Source organism: Hylaeus anthracinus, unplaced genomic scaffold (assembly GCF_026225885.1).
Source record: "Hylaeus anthracinus isolate JK02 unplaced genomic scaffold, UHH_iyHylAnth1.0_haploid 27395, whole genome shotgun sequence".
NCBI classification, from domain to species: domain Eukaryota; kingdom Metazoa; phylum Arthropoda; class Insecta; order Hymenoptera; family Colletidae; genus Hylaeus; species Hylaeus anthracinus.
Window position 1 is genome coordinate 98,516 of NW_026535198.1, and position 15,846 is coordinate 114,361.

At 45.0% G+C, this 15,846-nt stretch overlaps 1 protein-coding gene across 3 annotated transcripts in view; it reads left to right on the forward strand.

Annotated features, from left to right (window-relative positions):
- The window catches only part of LOC128893377 (uncharacterized), a 29,187-nt gene that overhangs the window by 707 nt on the left and 12,634 nt on the right, over positions 1–15,846 (forward strand). For 2 of the 3 annotated variants that reach the window (XM_054154290.1, XM_054154292.1), the window contains exon 2: positions 10,219–10,430. In XM_054154290.1, the coding sequence (XP_054010265.1) occupies positions 10,219–10,430 (212 nt within the window). Of the gene's footprint in view, positions 1–10,218; positions 10,431–10,533; positions 10,926–15,846 lie in introns of those variants that run through there. The other variant, XM_054154291.1, reaches the window with a different exon arrangement.

Here is a 15,846-nt window from a genome sequence, read left to right on the forward strand (position 1 = left end):
ATTACTTATTAATCAAGCGAAAGTAACTTTTGAGACAACCTAATATTAACGTATTCGTGATATTTATTCGGTTAATTCGGGTCTTAGTCGCCGTGTAATATTTTGCTTCGAGATTCGAAATCAAAGCTTTTCGGCGGGTAACGGATACGCAGATGTTTATTAATTGTAGAAACTAATTCCGTGCATTTATTAGTAGAAATGTTATTTGTTATTTGATATTTTTATTTAGTTGAGAATGTATCCTGTTTGTAAGTACTTCAAGAAATTACAGTTGTATTTTCTTTAAGTCTTTCTGTAAGTCCTATAATAGCAACTGATAAGAAACCACTTACGCGATAAAGCTGTTTTCGATGAATCGATTTGTTCTCTAGCAATAGTATCGCCAACCTCTTTTGGAAATTTAAAAGTACACAAAATTGGAGTGGAGAAATAATTGCACGAGCTTTAAGAATTACTGTTATTCTTGATTACTTTCCTTCGGAATTTCGACCCCCCCCGCCCTCACAAAAAAAAAAAGAAAATTAATATCTCTCCAGAAGAACCTCCTCGTAAATTTAAACAAACGAGACTCGAACATTTCTAGATAACCAACTGGCTTTTAATTGCAAGTACGCACTTTGCGCTGCCATATTGAAAATTGAATTTTCTAACAGTGAGTCACGCGATAAAATTCAACGATCGGTGGACGTGTTGTTTTCGTGTTTCGCACAGTGTCAATTTCGCGTGGTATTTAATTACGATGCTCGGCAAAAATTTCTTTCCGAGAAATAAGCCTTCGAAATCTGGTCTCCGCGAACTCCAAGTGCCAGCACGGGCCACCGGGGTAATTGGGTTGCTCGCTGAGGAGCCAGGGGGGAAGGGACGGTAATAATTAGTACAATTACCGCACAAGGCCAACCACCGACTAAAACCTCTTTCCTCGAACGATGCTACTCAAGAGTCAAGACCGTGGTCGGTAATTACGGGACAATTACGTCCTCGATATTCCTGAAACATCTTCGGAGCCGCTTCGAGTACTGTCCACGTCTTCAGTCCCCATACGTTAAACCGCGAGTTCGCCCCTATTTATAATTACATTCCGCCCTTTTGCTCTTTATTCGACTTTTACAAGTCACGGTCGAACGTCCAGAGACGACCGTGATCGTGTACCTAGCGATTAAGAAAGAACGCCCGCGAACTCGTACGAGGAGCACGTTCCACGATTTTATACGACTGTTTTTATTAACCCCTCGCCCTCCACGACATTTTCGACAAATATGCAAATATTTCATTTTCGAGTTTTACGTGTCCTCGAGTCTTAAGAAACGGAGGCTTTTAATATTACACATCTAAAAAGAAACCGAACTTTTGCTATAAAAAAGAAAAAGTACAAGTTTTTACACACACGTTTATTTACTCAAAGTAATCTCCCTCTGCGTCAATACAGCGTTTAGACCGCGTAATTAACATTTCGAAGGACCTTTGCAGCTCCTGTTTTGGTAGCCCGTTTAGTACGGCGGTTACAGCGGCTTGAATCTCCGAAATATTGCTATAATGTGTCCCTTTCATTGGAATTGGCATTGTTACCTTGGATCATTCACCCTACTCGCCTGATCTGTCTCCCTGCGATTATTTTCTTTTCCCAAAATTGAAAATTCCAATAGGAGCTACCTATAGGAGCTTGCGCACAAGTTTGAACATTTGTCTAGCGAAAACGACTATTGAGAGGTCTCAAATTTGAATTGTCGAGACAAAAATAGGACAATACGCAGCCCTTGTAGTTCCATGTACGTATACAGGGTGTCCCAAAAGTCGGGGAGGAGCCGGAAATGGGGAGTAGCTGAGACGATTCTGAACAACAATTTCCTTTGCAAAAATGTCGGATGGGGCTTCGTTAAGGAGATATTAAGAGAAAACCTCGACCAATCAGAGCGCGCGTAGACCGTTGGAGCGGCCGCGGTAGCGAAGGCTACGGCGCTAGGCGGCAGCGTCAATGTCCTTCGATGCACGTCGAGTCACTTGTTCGCGTACAAGCGCAGCCGCCAGCGCGTAGCCTTCGCTACCGCGGCCGCTCCAACGGTCTACGCGCGCTCTGATTGGTCGGGGTTTTCGCTTAATATCTCCTTAACGAAGCCCCATCCGACATTTTTGCAAAGGAAATTGTTGTTCAGAATCGTCTCAGCTACCCCCCATTTCCGGCTCCTCCCCGACTTTTGGGACACCCTGTATAGTGATGTGGAGCTGTGCGAGTGCGTGCGAGCTCATACAAGGCACGGGAGTCCACTCCCTTAATAGCAAAAGTTCGGTTTCTTTTTAGACAGACCGTGTACCTTCTGTTTTTTTTTTTTTTTTTGTATACAAGCGTTCTGTATACAAGCGTTCACTCGATACTCGATACTTCTACTCGTCCATTCGACAACAAAGTTAGCTTTCATCGGTCTTTCTCCTCCGATCGTAATTTCCCCATCGCTAAATGGTTAATGTCACGTTCCATGTATGGACCTCATGGAAATCGTTACCCCGCGCGATGGAGGGGGCCCAGCATCCACCCGTGGACAGGGCCGACTCAAGAAAGAAGCTTTTATCGGTGCTTGCAAGAACCTCTCGCCGCGACAGAGAGCAAATCGATTCGAAAGGCTGAGCCGCGGCACTCGAGCAGGTGCCCGCAGGAAAAAGAGAAGAATCCCATTCGGTCGCGTGAAACGAGAAATTTGAAATTCGTGCGGTAGGGACACCCCCTCGCGCGACCGAAATCGACGCTAGACGTCACTCCTGCGACCGCAACCCCCTTTTGCAAGCCAGTGGCGCGGTATGTTTCCGGAGCTGCCAGCGTCTAATATCCCTGAGCAGTCTGAAAACTTTACTCTCAGACGGAGTGGCGTGGATGCGTCGGCCTGGTGGTGTTTCAAGGTTTTTAAAAGGCTAGTGTACCGTCAATATCTCCGCGATGGAGCCGTGGCAACGAAGGGAGGAAGGTACGAGGAAGAGGGAGTCGCGAAAGGCGCTGCTTTAAAATATTAAGTGACTGATGGATGAGGCTCCTGAGGGGTGGAAAGAGACGGTGTTACGGCGACGAAGATATCCACCCACCGAGACGTTTGCATCTTCTTCTTACGTCCCCTAGCTTTTACGCCACCGCGTGTCCCGTTTCTTAGGAATCTTAACTCACCGACTGCGTTGTCGCCGGCATTGTCGTCGATCCTCTCGCGTCCAGAACTCTGGCGAGAGTCAGTCGCGAGCGGAGTTAGCTGTCTTACTGGCAAAGAGACATCTAGAACTTCTGTGCTTCTAATCTATAGATGCTTAGAGTTCTAAAACCTATTTTGACCGAGTATTACCGTCACCAAATTAAAACTTTTAGAGTAATCCTACGCAATGCTTCGATATCGCACTGTACAGTCAACGCGTATACTTTTAAAGGACGTTACAAGCTACTCGAAAACACGGCAAACGCATAATGGGCCACTATGTACGAGTAGAGTTTGCTAAATGGGTCCAGCGACGCGTATCTCGCCCAGGCTCGTAATAATAATAGCAATACTCGTGATAGTAATGTTTATTACCTTGAAGAAGGGGGGAACGACGTCCTGATTGCAGTTGACTTCAACGATTAATGATGATTCGCTCTCGCCGTATCAAATAGCATTTTTCTCTCTCGTTGACGAAGGGAACAAAGCAGAATCACGATTTTCAAGTGTAATAATACGCCTTGCTCTTCGTGTTTCTCCTATCACACTGTGTAAATGGTGGTCGAGTCGCGTTCGAAATTTAAGGACATTGGAAAATAGTGCACGAATATAAAAATAAAGATGAGTATAAGTAAATATTGACTTCCCTCAAACACGCATTCTTTGTTTAAAATATGAACTAACCACGCAAAGTTACAACTAGACACGAAGCTTCGAAGATCCGCAATCGTAAATATTTACAAAACGTCGTGTTACATAATACGAAAAAAAAAAGTGAATAATACAAATATATTGTCGGTTGGCGATTTATAAACTTTGAAACCTGCCTCGAGATAAATCTCGCGCACCGTAAACATACACTGCGAGTACCCAGTGGCGAACAACGTCTCGTGACACGCATGGTTGCGACTAAATGACAATGTAAATAATATCGAGCCACGGACTGCCCATTATGCGAATATAAAACGATCCAACGGATAGACCGTTATCGCACGCGCGATGGAAAGAAAAGGTGGATGATACGGCTCGCGTTCGTTTATGGCCCAGGAACGAAATCTAGAATCTTTCACGGCGCTTCCCCTCGGCCTGGAATCACGGAGGAAGATCTTGTCGGATCCACGATAAATCCAGATGGCCCGCGGATCTACGTTTTATCAATTCGTACGATCGCGCGTGGCGTATGCGCGCGGACAATGCGCAGTGGCGCGGCTCGCCGTAACGAAAAAACTGATTTCTGGATTCTCTGCATCCGCTCGATCCCGCGTGCACTCGTATTTATGTCTTTATCCGTACGCAGAATACCGGTTCCGGAGGACACGATCGCGGACGGATTCTTCTGGCCGCGCACGATACGCTTTGTCGCCGGCGTTCTTTACGTATGCGACGCGAGTGTCGATGCGAGCAGGCCAGACGGATGATTCCGAAGCCCGCGCTGGCCAAAAAAGCTTCAAAGACGGAGTCGGTGAAACGAAAGATTTCATTACCTCGGTATCCCGCATTTTTGCCAATTAAACGGCAAAATTCTCCCTCGGACAAGAACACGTGTTCCTTGTACATTCTTTTGGCTCCCTTGGGCTAGAGACCGCAACGTCAATTTTTCATTTTTCACCGCGTTTTGAATATATTGGTTGATCTAGTATCGGCGGAATGTTAAAGCATTCGTTACGGGATGAAGAAGCTTCGTTATTTGCCTATCCAAGATAAAGAGAAAATTACTTCATAACCGGGAAAAGTGATTTCAATTCGTAATTTAAAAAAAAAAAACAAAAAATAGTTTAAGTATCTGACGTCCTCTACTCAAGAATAAACCGTAGAATAAGTGAATAAAAAGCACCTCTCGAGTGACAAAGAAGATTGCCCCGCGAAAGGCGTTGCCCTCCTACGTCCACAAATAAATTAACAAGGCTGCTGACAATTTTCAAGCCACTACCCTGCACTTATCGTCACCGTGAACAAAGCATCGCGATATCGCGACCGTTTCAAAAAGTATTAACAACTCGTGGCTCTCGAGAAAAATATTATCGTTGGGGGAAGACGATAATCCTCGCCGAACGGCGATCGACGAGGGGAGGAGACCTGTCGTAAGACTCTGGAAAACTCTGGAAATCTCGTCGAAAAAAACGGCCGGAGAGGGGCAGATGAGACGGTCGGAGCCGCACACATCGTAATTTGCAAGTTATTTTGCACGGCTATACGGATCGGATAACGAAACCGCGGGACGGACACAGATCGTTATCGGCTCGTTCTCGAAACATTCCTCGGGCGCACGACGTAAATCCAGGGACGCGCGTAACAAGAGAGTGCTCTTCCAGGCGTTTCACGCATGATCGATCGTACCCGTACATCAGGGAAAAGGGAGTCGAAAAGATTATATCGGTTTTGCGTAGGTTCACGTGTGTCCGCGTCTTTGGGGTTCTGGTAACGATCCGATTCGCTCCGGGTCACCGATTCTCCTCGGGGTCGAGTAACTCCTTTAAACAATGACCAATGGAATACTGATTGCCCTTTTGAAATTTTTTAAGGATTTCCTAAAAAATTTAGAATTTTTCTTTACATTCTAAAAAATGGTTAAGTGAGAGTGAATTATAAGAATGGGTAAATAAAGGATCATCTTATCGCGTTGGGTTATTGTTTCGCAATAAACTCGCGATATATTCTTCCAACATCCTGTAGGAAAACACGTACATCGACGTCGCCGTCACGGGTCATCGGCGCATTCGCGTCGGAGGATTCACGAAAATCGAAAGGTCTCTCTTTTTCGCCTAAACGAACTGATATTCTAGACGCGGCCAGCTTCGTTAGCCGCTCGTCGATGAAAACTCTTCACGGGTAGTTACACCGTTGCTTTCCCAATCAAAGGGAGGTACGCCAGAAGGAGTACGCCACCCTTATCTACACTTGTAACCTCTTCTTACTCTTTACCGTCGTGCCCAGCCTTTTTAGTTTTTCTTGTCAGCGAGATGCTTCGTTGCAAGTTTCAAAGGAAAATGGATCGATTAGGTGCTGCAGGAAATTTGCGTAAAATTTCTACCGCTCTTTTTAATTCTAAGGGGTGTGTAGTATTTAAACGAAACGTTAAAAATAGGAGCGATACGTTCGGTTTGGTGAAATTAATCACGGCGTGGCGTTTCGCGTACAGTTGTTAGCGAAATCACATGGTAAGTCCAGAAACGTGGAAAGATGCCGTCGATTCTCTCCCACGGCGCCAATATAACGCCCGTTGGCTCGCGCCCGCCACCGCCGCCGCCTGCAGCAATAACATAATGGCACAGGAAGAGAATGCGTTTGACTCGCGATCCAACACGCCCGAGGAATCCGAAGAGCTCCACGTACGAGCGGCCAAACATCCCTAGTATTCCTCGCTGAAAGCATAAACTGCTCGACGGCGTTGTTTATTGTTCAGAGTTTACGGCAGGTTTACGCGTGCTTCGGGGCCCCCTCTCGATCCCTGAATACGAGAGATTTCCAGAAAAAGGAACCCGACAAGGGAGAAAGAAATGAACCGACCGGAGAGGAGAAATCCGAGATCCCGCGATTCGATCTACGCTTGGCAAAACTCCATTTTATTCTGCGAATTCGAGATATCGAAGAGAAGGGTTGGAGGGAAACAATCCTCCAGTGTGATGTAATTGCTGCTCGAGGAAGACGGTGCGTATCGGTATCGTTAGCGGCGGTACGTTCAATGGATGGCAACGTTCTTTTATCCAGGTTTCCTTAACCTACTCGATTCGAGTACGAAACAATATCTCTCGTATATTATGATTTATTTGGAAATCTTTCTTTCAAAATAAAAGCACGTTTTAATAAAAGATAAATCTTTAATACATTTCGAAATTATTTTTTATAAGTTCATAGTACTTCCAACGATATCTGTAAGACTCGAACGGACGATCTCGAAGGGCGAAGACAATCGAAAATATCGTAGTCTCGAAACGCATCTTTCGACGATGCCGTGGTTATACGACTGTGTTTACGGTTCGCAAGTTTTCCTATACACGGCAGAGTACCGCTTTTAAGGGGGCGCATAACCGTTTCAGACGAATTGTACCGAACACGAGTCTCGCGCAATGGTCAACTAAACCTCCATAAGCTACGTATTATGACTTCTGGCTACCTTTTCAGCGCAAACAATCGATTATCACGCGCGTTTATCGCCATAAACATATTTTTCTTCGGACGATAGCTGTATTTCTCGAACATTCGATAAATTTACTTATCGCCGATCACCGAGAGCGTGCAACTAGCTAATTAGCGCTTATCGATTTTGCATCGTTCGAGATGCAAAATCCTCCATGTCCTCGAAACACAGATAAATGAACATTGTACTAACTCGTTCAGAAATAAGATTATCGTAATCGCGAACTGATTTACGTTTTACAGCCAACGATACATAGGTTTAGCTATCGACTTCGATATACTAATATTTTTAGCATTTGCGCCACTTTGGAGAGAAGTAAGAAAGAAATAAGAGAAAGAAACAAGTGAAAAAGAAGGGGAAGTCCATTTGTAGAAAGATCGAGTCTTTCCGTTGTTTGTCGGTGCGTTGCGAGACGTTGATTTAGATGACTGTGATTTCCGAGTTGGCTACTTGTTATCCGAGTCAGAAGGCGATTGGTGCGTGCTGCGGACTACACGGAAGGTGTGCGAATCTGATTCTCTTCTCTTCCCCTTTACCTGATTCATTCCGTCTCCCTCTGGCGCTGCGCAGCGCCACAGAAAGTCGCCACTAATGACGCAAAGAGGAATGCTGTCCGGCAGCGCACGACCACGTCGGTAGCCATTTGTAATTCGTTAAGAAAAAGTTGAGAAAAAGTCGAATCAAAGTGTGATGACGGAGGGGGGAAGCCCGGCTACCTGCAATTAGTGATGCATGCTGGCAGCCATAATTAAAATTGTATGGGCCCCTTTCCCCCTCCCCTTGCCCCCTGCCTCTCCTCGGCAACCACGGCTTTCTGATTTTCATATCCCCTCGGTTCCCTCTTCTTTGTCACTGTACCAATTCAGTTGGCTGCGAAAGCTCGTCAAAAGTTCGTTACTATAATAATCGAGCTTCGTGATTCGCTACGTCGCCAGCTGCGGCCACAATTATTTTCACGCGTCTTTACACTTTTCGAGAAACGTAATTCAACGAAACGACTACTAATAAACAGCTAATCCGAAAAATGCCACGATACAAACTGTATCGTAGTCGCGAACTAACGACGAAGTTGTCCAGAAAAAAAAAAAAAAAAGAAAAACATTCTATCCTTACCAAATTCGTGCTCTTCGCCAAAGTTTGAAATTTGTCGGTGCAAGGATCCGAGAAAGGCTGGTCGATCGGGGGATTTCGTGGGGAAACCGCGTCTAAATTCCAGTCCCGAGAGGGCGAGCACAATACGCAACGCGGCGTAAAGTTAATGAAGTACGAGAACAAAGAAACACCTCTGGGTAATTACGTTTTTATTGCGGTCCATTCGGCGGCACCGGCTGGTGGTACATTGTATCGGTTCCGCAGCGATTTAAAAAATCGCGGCTGCTCGGGCGCCCCGTCCGACGATGACAGAGTCGACAGAATATTACAGAGGTTCGCCAGAGTTAATTCCCCCGGGGGCCCGAGGAGGGACTGTTTTAATTAGAGAATCTAATTGATGGCCGCGTACGGTGTGGCTGCCGAGCAATCCATAAACGACTTCTTAGGGCCGCGCACCTGGGCAACACGGCGTTAATTACTCACCTTCTGTGGCCTGGTCCTTCCATCTCTCGACTCACCCTTTTTTTTTTTTCTTTCTTCTTTTTTTTTTGTACCCCCTCCTCGTTCCTTCGTCATCCTCGGAGGTTTTTTTCTCCTATCTTTCCCTTTGGCGAGCCTCGAGAGAGAGACGCGGGGTTGGAGAATAAAAGGGGCTGCGGGGGGGGGAGGTGGGGAAGGAGGAAAAACGCAGGATCGACTGTCGAGCGAAAAGGAACAGGAATAAAGTGACGTAGGGAGCTAGGGGAGGTGAGAGACGAAGGGGAGGGAGTGAGAGCAACAAGTGTCTCCCGTCGCGAGGCGCAAAAGCATTCCTAATTACACCCCTGCCCTTGGAGCGAAACGAGACAAAAAGCGCGTTGATTACATTTTCGTATAATTTCATCGGTCGGGCTCCTTCGCCATTAAGAGCCACCACCAGAGCGCGCAAATTAGATCGATTCTTTAATGCCCCGGGCAGGCGTAATTGGTTCTCATTCTCGGAAGCTGACGATGAAATCGGATATCTGTCGTGTACCTGGCCGCGACCAGCGGGGACCGGTCAACGTAATTGCTTCTCCGACTGTTTTGCGGTTCCTGGACCGAAAAACCACCCCACGGGCCTCGTGGAATATCGTTAATGTCGCGACACGAGGTCCCCCACCCCCTTGTTCCCACTGTTAATGAAGCGAGAAACACCATTTGCCACCCAGCCACCTCGCGAGATTTTAATGAATCGTAACGCCGCGGCTGTTATTTTAACGCATTAACCCGCGTCGCGAAATTCGCAGAGCTCGGGCCGTTATGCATGTCGTGATTGCCTGCGAAATTGAAAATATTCGCAGCCGTTCGGGGCTCGCCGGGCTCACGTGACGACGCGAGCATTTATTTCGCCGCCTGTGATTGCAGACACGCGAAGGATGTCTTATCCTAGCGTAATGTCAACAATCATTTGTACACTCGCGACTCTTCGAATTCCACCGGGTCTCGCAGGCGTGGGTTAAGTATGGTTAAAATAAAAGTCTCCATTTCTCGCGTTACCTATCATTTTCTGTTTATTCTCCCTGTTCCAATTTGAACCGAATGAATTATCGCCGTGAACTTTAAATTTCGTAATTTGAATTTTTTATTTTTAAATTTCGTGTCCGCTGTTGCGGACGTCAGGTCTGAAAGGGGCAACGATCTTCTCTTTAACAAGTTACTTCTCGTACGACGTAAAAGACAATGTCCAACAAAAACGTGTAGTCCTTCGAATGTCTCCCAGACGAATGAAATCGTTATGTAATCGAAAATGGTGGCCACGTATCGCGGAGATATTTTTAATACCCTCTCTTCTTGTTACAGTGGTACAGAGTAAACAGTACCAAAGTTCGAGAGGATTTGGTCCGTTTATGGATTCCCCTAGGGACAGGTCCGCAGCGTGACCAACCTGACAAAACTGCCGAAATCTTCCTAACGAAATCCGCTGAGAAATCGGACTCTATACCGCTGCAAGCGTGGCATTCTTTGGCGAGATCTGCCTTGTCCTGGTTCATCAGCCGCACGTCCATAAATGGGTGAGTACCGGCCTGCTCGTAAAAATCGCGGAATGTACACGTTATTAATTCCCCCCATTCTTTTTCCCTCCTCGTTCAACGATACATTAAATGTTCCATTCAGTTTCGTAGACGCATGCGGGTTTCATTCTTATGAAGAATGATTCTTTGTAATGAACAATCTATATATATGCCTTGATCGAATGAAGTTAGTTGGTTTATTACCAAGTAGCGGTAGCGTACGTTGGATTATTATAGAACAGCGGAATTTTGATCGACGTTGCGCTGCGTTAGCATCGTTATTGCTACATGGTCGCGGAATGCCTGAAATTTATTTCTTATGTGGCATGATGTAACACATCGTAGAATTGTTTCGACTTTAAAATCGAAGCTTCGCAAACGATTGTTTAGCTCGCGTATTAATATAAAAAAAAAAAACAATTTTTTGAAATATACATATATAATTCAACGGTCTCCTTAAATGCACAAGTTTCTCTACGATAAATGGACAGGAACATGAAACGGGATCGGATATCTCGATGAGACAATGCTAATGCAACGATCGAACTTTTTTTTATTATTACTCACATTTTTCTGATTAAAATGAGACCAAACACGACGTAATTCGGAACGTATTTACTACGTATTGTCTCACCGAAATAATCCCGGCGTTGGTCGACATTTATCGCATGTCGCTCCGTCCTCTTCTTCATTCGCTGTCCTTCTCCACGCTCGAAGTTTGTTGGGAACACATTCGAGGATACAGTACGACTGAAGGAGCCATGCAAAATCGGAGACCCAAAACATTGCACTCGAGTGTTTTTATGTGTTTACACTTGACACGAGTCGAGCGTCGAACGTAGAAAAGGACAGATAGTGAAAGAGAAAGAGGTCCGAGACAAAAAGAAAACACTCGACGGAAGCGTATCAATCGGTGAGGATCATATTACACCGGTGGTCGGGGTTACTCGGGCGAAACTACGGGCAAAAGAAATAAGAATGTGATGGCAGCGGTGGGGTTGATATCTGAGAGACATACAGAGTGTCCCAGCCTAAGTTATACGGAGCTCTAACCCAAACCTATCGGCCGAATACAAAATTTCAAATATGGAAATTGCATGGTAAAATGGGCCTCATGTTTCAGCGCGAAGGAATTTTTGTTACCTTTGTTATTTAACGAGATATGATGGTCAAGTTTCGTTTTTCAAATGGAACTATATATATATATATATATATATATTTTTTTTTTATACCATGCGATAGTACTTTTCAAAAAGAATTCATTAAGCTTTAATGTATTTACCCGATTTTTATTAGTTTTCAAGCTATCAAAGTTTGCAAATTTTCAAGGAGCAAACTCGGTTTGACCCCTGGCGGTCCCCTTGATGCAGTAAGCACCATGCGGTTCTTGAAAACGATACGGAGGGTCTCGTTTGGGATTCTAGGCCCAACGAAGGAAAATGGAAAGAATTCCAATATTCGGGGGCTATATTTATATATGTGGGAGACGGATAACCACTGTGCGAGGACTAGAACAAAAACGTGTCCTCGCACAGCTGATAAGACGCGCACGCGAGCTGTTGGCTAATGTCAACGGCACCAAACGTCAACAAGACGTTTAAGCGTACGACAGGTGAGTGACCGGCGAGTGCGAAAGTGAGAGAGAGAAAGAAGAGTAAAGAGCAATAACTACGAAACCGTGTATGTAAACCGCGAAGGAACAAGAGAGAGACGCATTTTGTAAAACTGCGAGCAGCGTAAGAATAGCGAGAATTGTGAGTTGTGAATCAGCGAGAATTATTTAGTTTACCCATTTTTGTTACAATAAAAATTACTGCACACCCAGAAACACGTGGGATAATTGTCCTAACCGACATACTTAATTAGGTTGTCCCGAAAGTTTCTTTCGCGAGTCGCACTCAATTATTTGATGTGGTCGCGGTTCTATAAATAGACAATCTAATTTCATAGATATTCATGTTGTAACAGTAATGGAGCAAAATGAATCGTGCACAATTCAGTAATGTAACATAAAACATAAACTATCGTGCATGTATTACTTATTAATAAAGCGAAAGAAACTTTTGGGACAACCTAATAAATAAAATCCTTACATATATATCATATTTGAAATTTTGCATGCGGCCGATAGCTTTGGTGTTATAGCTCTGTATCACTTATACTGGAACATCCTGTATACATGTCGAATTGAGTAACCTCCACCTTGTCGACATCGATTAACAAGAAATCATAGGAGATCGAAGGAAGCAAAGTTTCTTCGATTTCCAAAGGCTTAATTACTTGGTTCGATACCACGAAATTCTGGGGTCCCTGGTGGCTCAATCCTTCGTCGACAAAGTCGCCACAGGTGTCGGAAACCTCGAGTTAGTCGTCGGATACCGTGTGCCTATCAAGTTGAACCATACCCTATCGAAATCAACACGCGCGACAGTTTTCCCCGCGGGGACGAGTTGGCAAGAATCGGGAAACGAGCGTTGCCGAGTTTGTCCGCGATTGGGAAGGCCGTGACCGAGGCCAACCAAAGGCAGATCGTTCGCGAAGTGATGAAAGGAGGCTTTCCCTTCTCGCCGGTTAATTAATAACCACGAAGATACGATCTCCGCCTATCTCGCTGTCCGATGAAGCTCGACAAGCTGGTGGCAAAGGCCCTGGCATGGCCGTGGCGTTGCCTGCTCTCGGGGCTCGTGAGGTGGGCCCCAACGGAACAGAAAGAGGGGGCAACGAGCAAGAGCGAGAGGGAGGGAGAGAGGAATGGTTATTGATGACCAGCTTTGTTTGCCCCCCGAACCGTTTATTAAAATCCAACGCGGGTGATTAACCTCTCCCCGACTGCGTCGTCCTGACAGCTACCAGGCGGAACACCTCCGCAGCTCGGGGTGTGTATATAGGATTGACCGGGGAACCGTTTATTAAAATCCAGCACGGCTATCCGTGCTACTAGGCGGAACAGCTCCGCCGGGCCGCTTCATGAATTAGAATGATGTAGAAGTTTCTTCGTTGGCTTCCCGTCAGCCACGGATTGAGCAATTAACGCATTACGAACGCGGGGACGTCTCGGTTCCCGCGGCCGCGATGATAAATTCCCGTTAAAATATGGATTCTCTCGAAACCGTTTTATCGATCGTAAACCAGACGGGGGAACGAGACGTATCGGTACGAAGTGCAACCTCCGTAAAAGTCAATCCGTCGAGACAGTTAATATTGTTCGCCGTGCCGTAAACACAAGTAAAATATACGCGTAACCGCGGCGTGGCGTGGTTGGCGTGAAAAGTATTAACGGTTCCAAACGTGCGTGAATACGATGGAACTTGTTATTAATGGATTGGTAGCGTGGCGTGATGAGAAACAGTGGATACGCGATGGTTTAATTGCGTGTGTAATAAACCTTACGGTGCCCCGGGTCTTCAGGTAATACGATTGAGATAATTTTTGTAAATAAAGAATAAGAACGGGAATGCGTGATTGTCCTTGCCGGATAATTTTAGGAGCACTCATAGTTGCAGGAAAAGAAAATATGGGAGCGCGTCGGAGTGCCCGCGTGGTTGTAAAATGGCGAGAGTCGAATTTACCGTCCGTGGACTTTATTCTAGCCTCGCGAACTCGTAAAAAGATGTATCTCGATATTTATGCGCCATGTAGTTTAATTGGTGCTCGAACTAAATAAGTGATCCGAACAGTTACGATATTCCTGTGAGAAAACATCGCGAGTGGAGCTGGTACAATTCTCTCGGTGAACTACGCAGAGATTTTTGTTTTATTGTACACGTATATTGTAGAATCGATTCACGAGGTACCGAGCAAGTACATCCTAATATTAACACTTGCAAGATTAATTTCGCCAATGATCTAAAGCTGAGGTGGTAACAATTCGAAACTTGATTTAAGTAAAACAGTTTCACATTATTTTTCCCATTATCTGTATGTACGTCACTCGCGATAATTCTTGAAGGAAACCGAAAAGGTAGCAACGAGATATTACAGAACGATATAAATTGTCGGTGGCTCGACCGTAATAGAAAGTTCAGTAACGATCGAAACGGTGAGAACTGGACATTAACAATCTTTATCACTCGGCAATCTTCTCGCTACCTTTCCTTTTGGTTTCCTCGATGAATTGCACCTTCCGTTAGTTAGCGAACTTTTTGCTTCTTCAATTGATTCTGCTGATGCGAGTTCACTTGCTACTCCTCTTCTTGTCTCTGATGGTGGTTGGTCGGCGTGCTGTCGGGTAGAGAGAGATTTTCCTCGTCGGTACTCCGCGTACTCTGAACAGCATATCGAGAGACGCTAACTTTGATAAATTCACTCCAAGTGGATGAATGAAGGGATGGAAGAGTACTTTGTGATGAGCTTTGAAGATCTTTACCTCACGGTGGACATTGCACTAGCAATTGACGATTAAAAGAAAAAATTCATCTTATCGTAATTGAAGACAGAAATAGGAGCATCGTACGAAAAAGTAAGCAAGGGTATAAATATAATGCTCTGCGTTCCAAATTGCACCGTCTTATCGGTTGGCCGTGTGCCGTGAAATATTAAGATAATCTTCGTTTATGTTTCCAACCAGTAATCCGACGATATCAGATAATTTTGATCTTGCTTAATCTTTTAACTTTTGTGATCCCACATTTAAGTCCGTTTTTTTTTTTTTTTTTTTTTTTAACATTCCAATAAGCGTAAATAACTCGCATAAATTTTGCAAGTATTGATAATAAACACAGAGTGTGGACGATTACCGGCTATTTATCTTCGTCATCGCGTGTGTCCTTACGAGACACGCGTGATTAAACCACTTCTCCGTTCAATGATAAACTGTTTCCTGCATCGAACGATATCGATCGCTGCTACGTTCTATAACGTACGGGTTGCCTAATTCGATAATATCGCGTGTACGCGTGTTTTGACACGACCAATCATCGACAACGTATATCTTCATCATTTCGGACAGGGAAAAAATATGCTCCGATGGAATTACTCGCTATAATTTTCAACTTCGTGGATACTATACATCCTCCGAAAAGCAAGTCGACAGTACGCGTACCGTAAAGTAAAAATTGTTTATCCAACGGGATCAAATAAATGGTAAATATAATTGCAAAGTCGGCTGACCGTGACGATGACTCGCCACGAGTTAAACAGCAATCAGGAGGTTTATTATGCGCATCTCGTGGGGAATTTCGCGTGGAAAGTAATGGTATAAACTAGGATGAGAAGAACAACGAAGAAGTCACCTGGATGACGTTCACGTGACGTTACGACACACTCCCGCTGAGAATATTCATTACATTCCCTTATGGACGATCCCCAGCATCTTGGTAGCTCCTTGCTTCGAGGCCCGTTCGCTCATCTCACAAATTAATCATAATTAGCGGCGAGAAGATGTCCTCCGTCGGTTCCATCCCGAGGGAAAGAGACG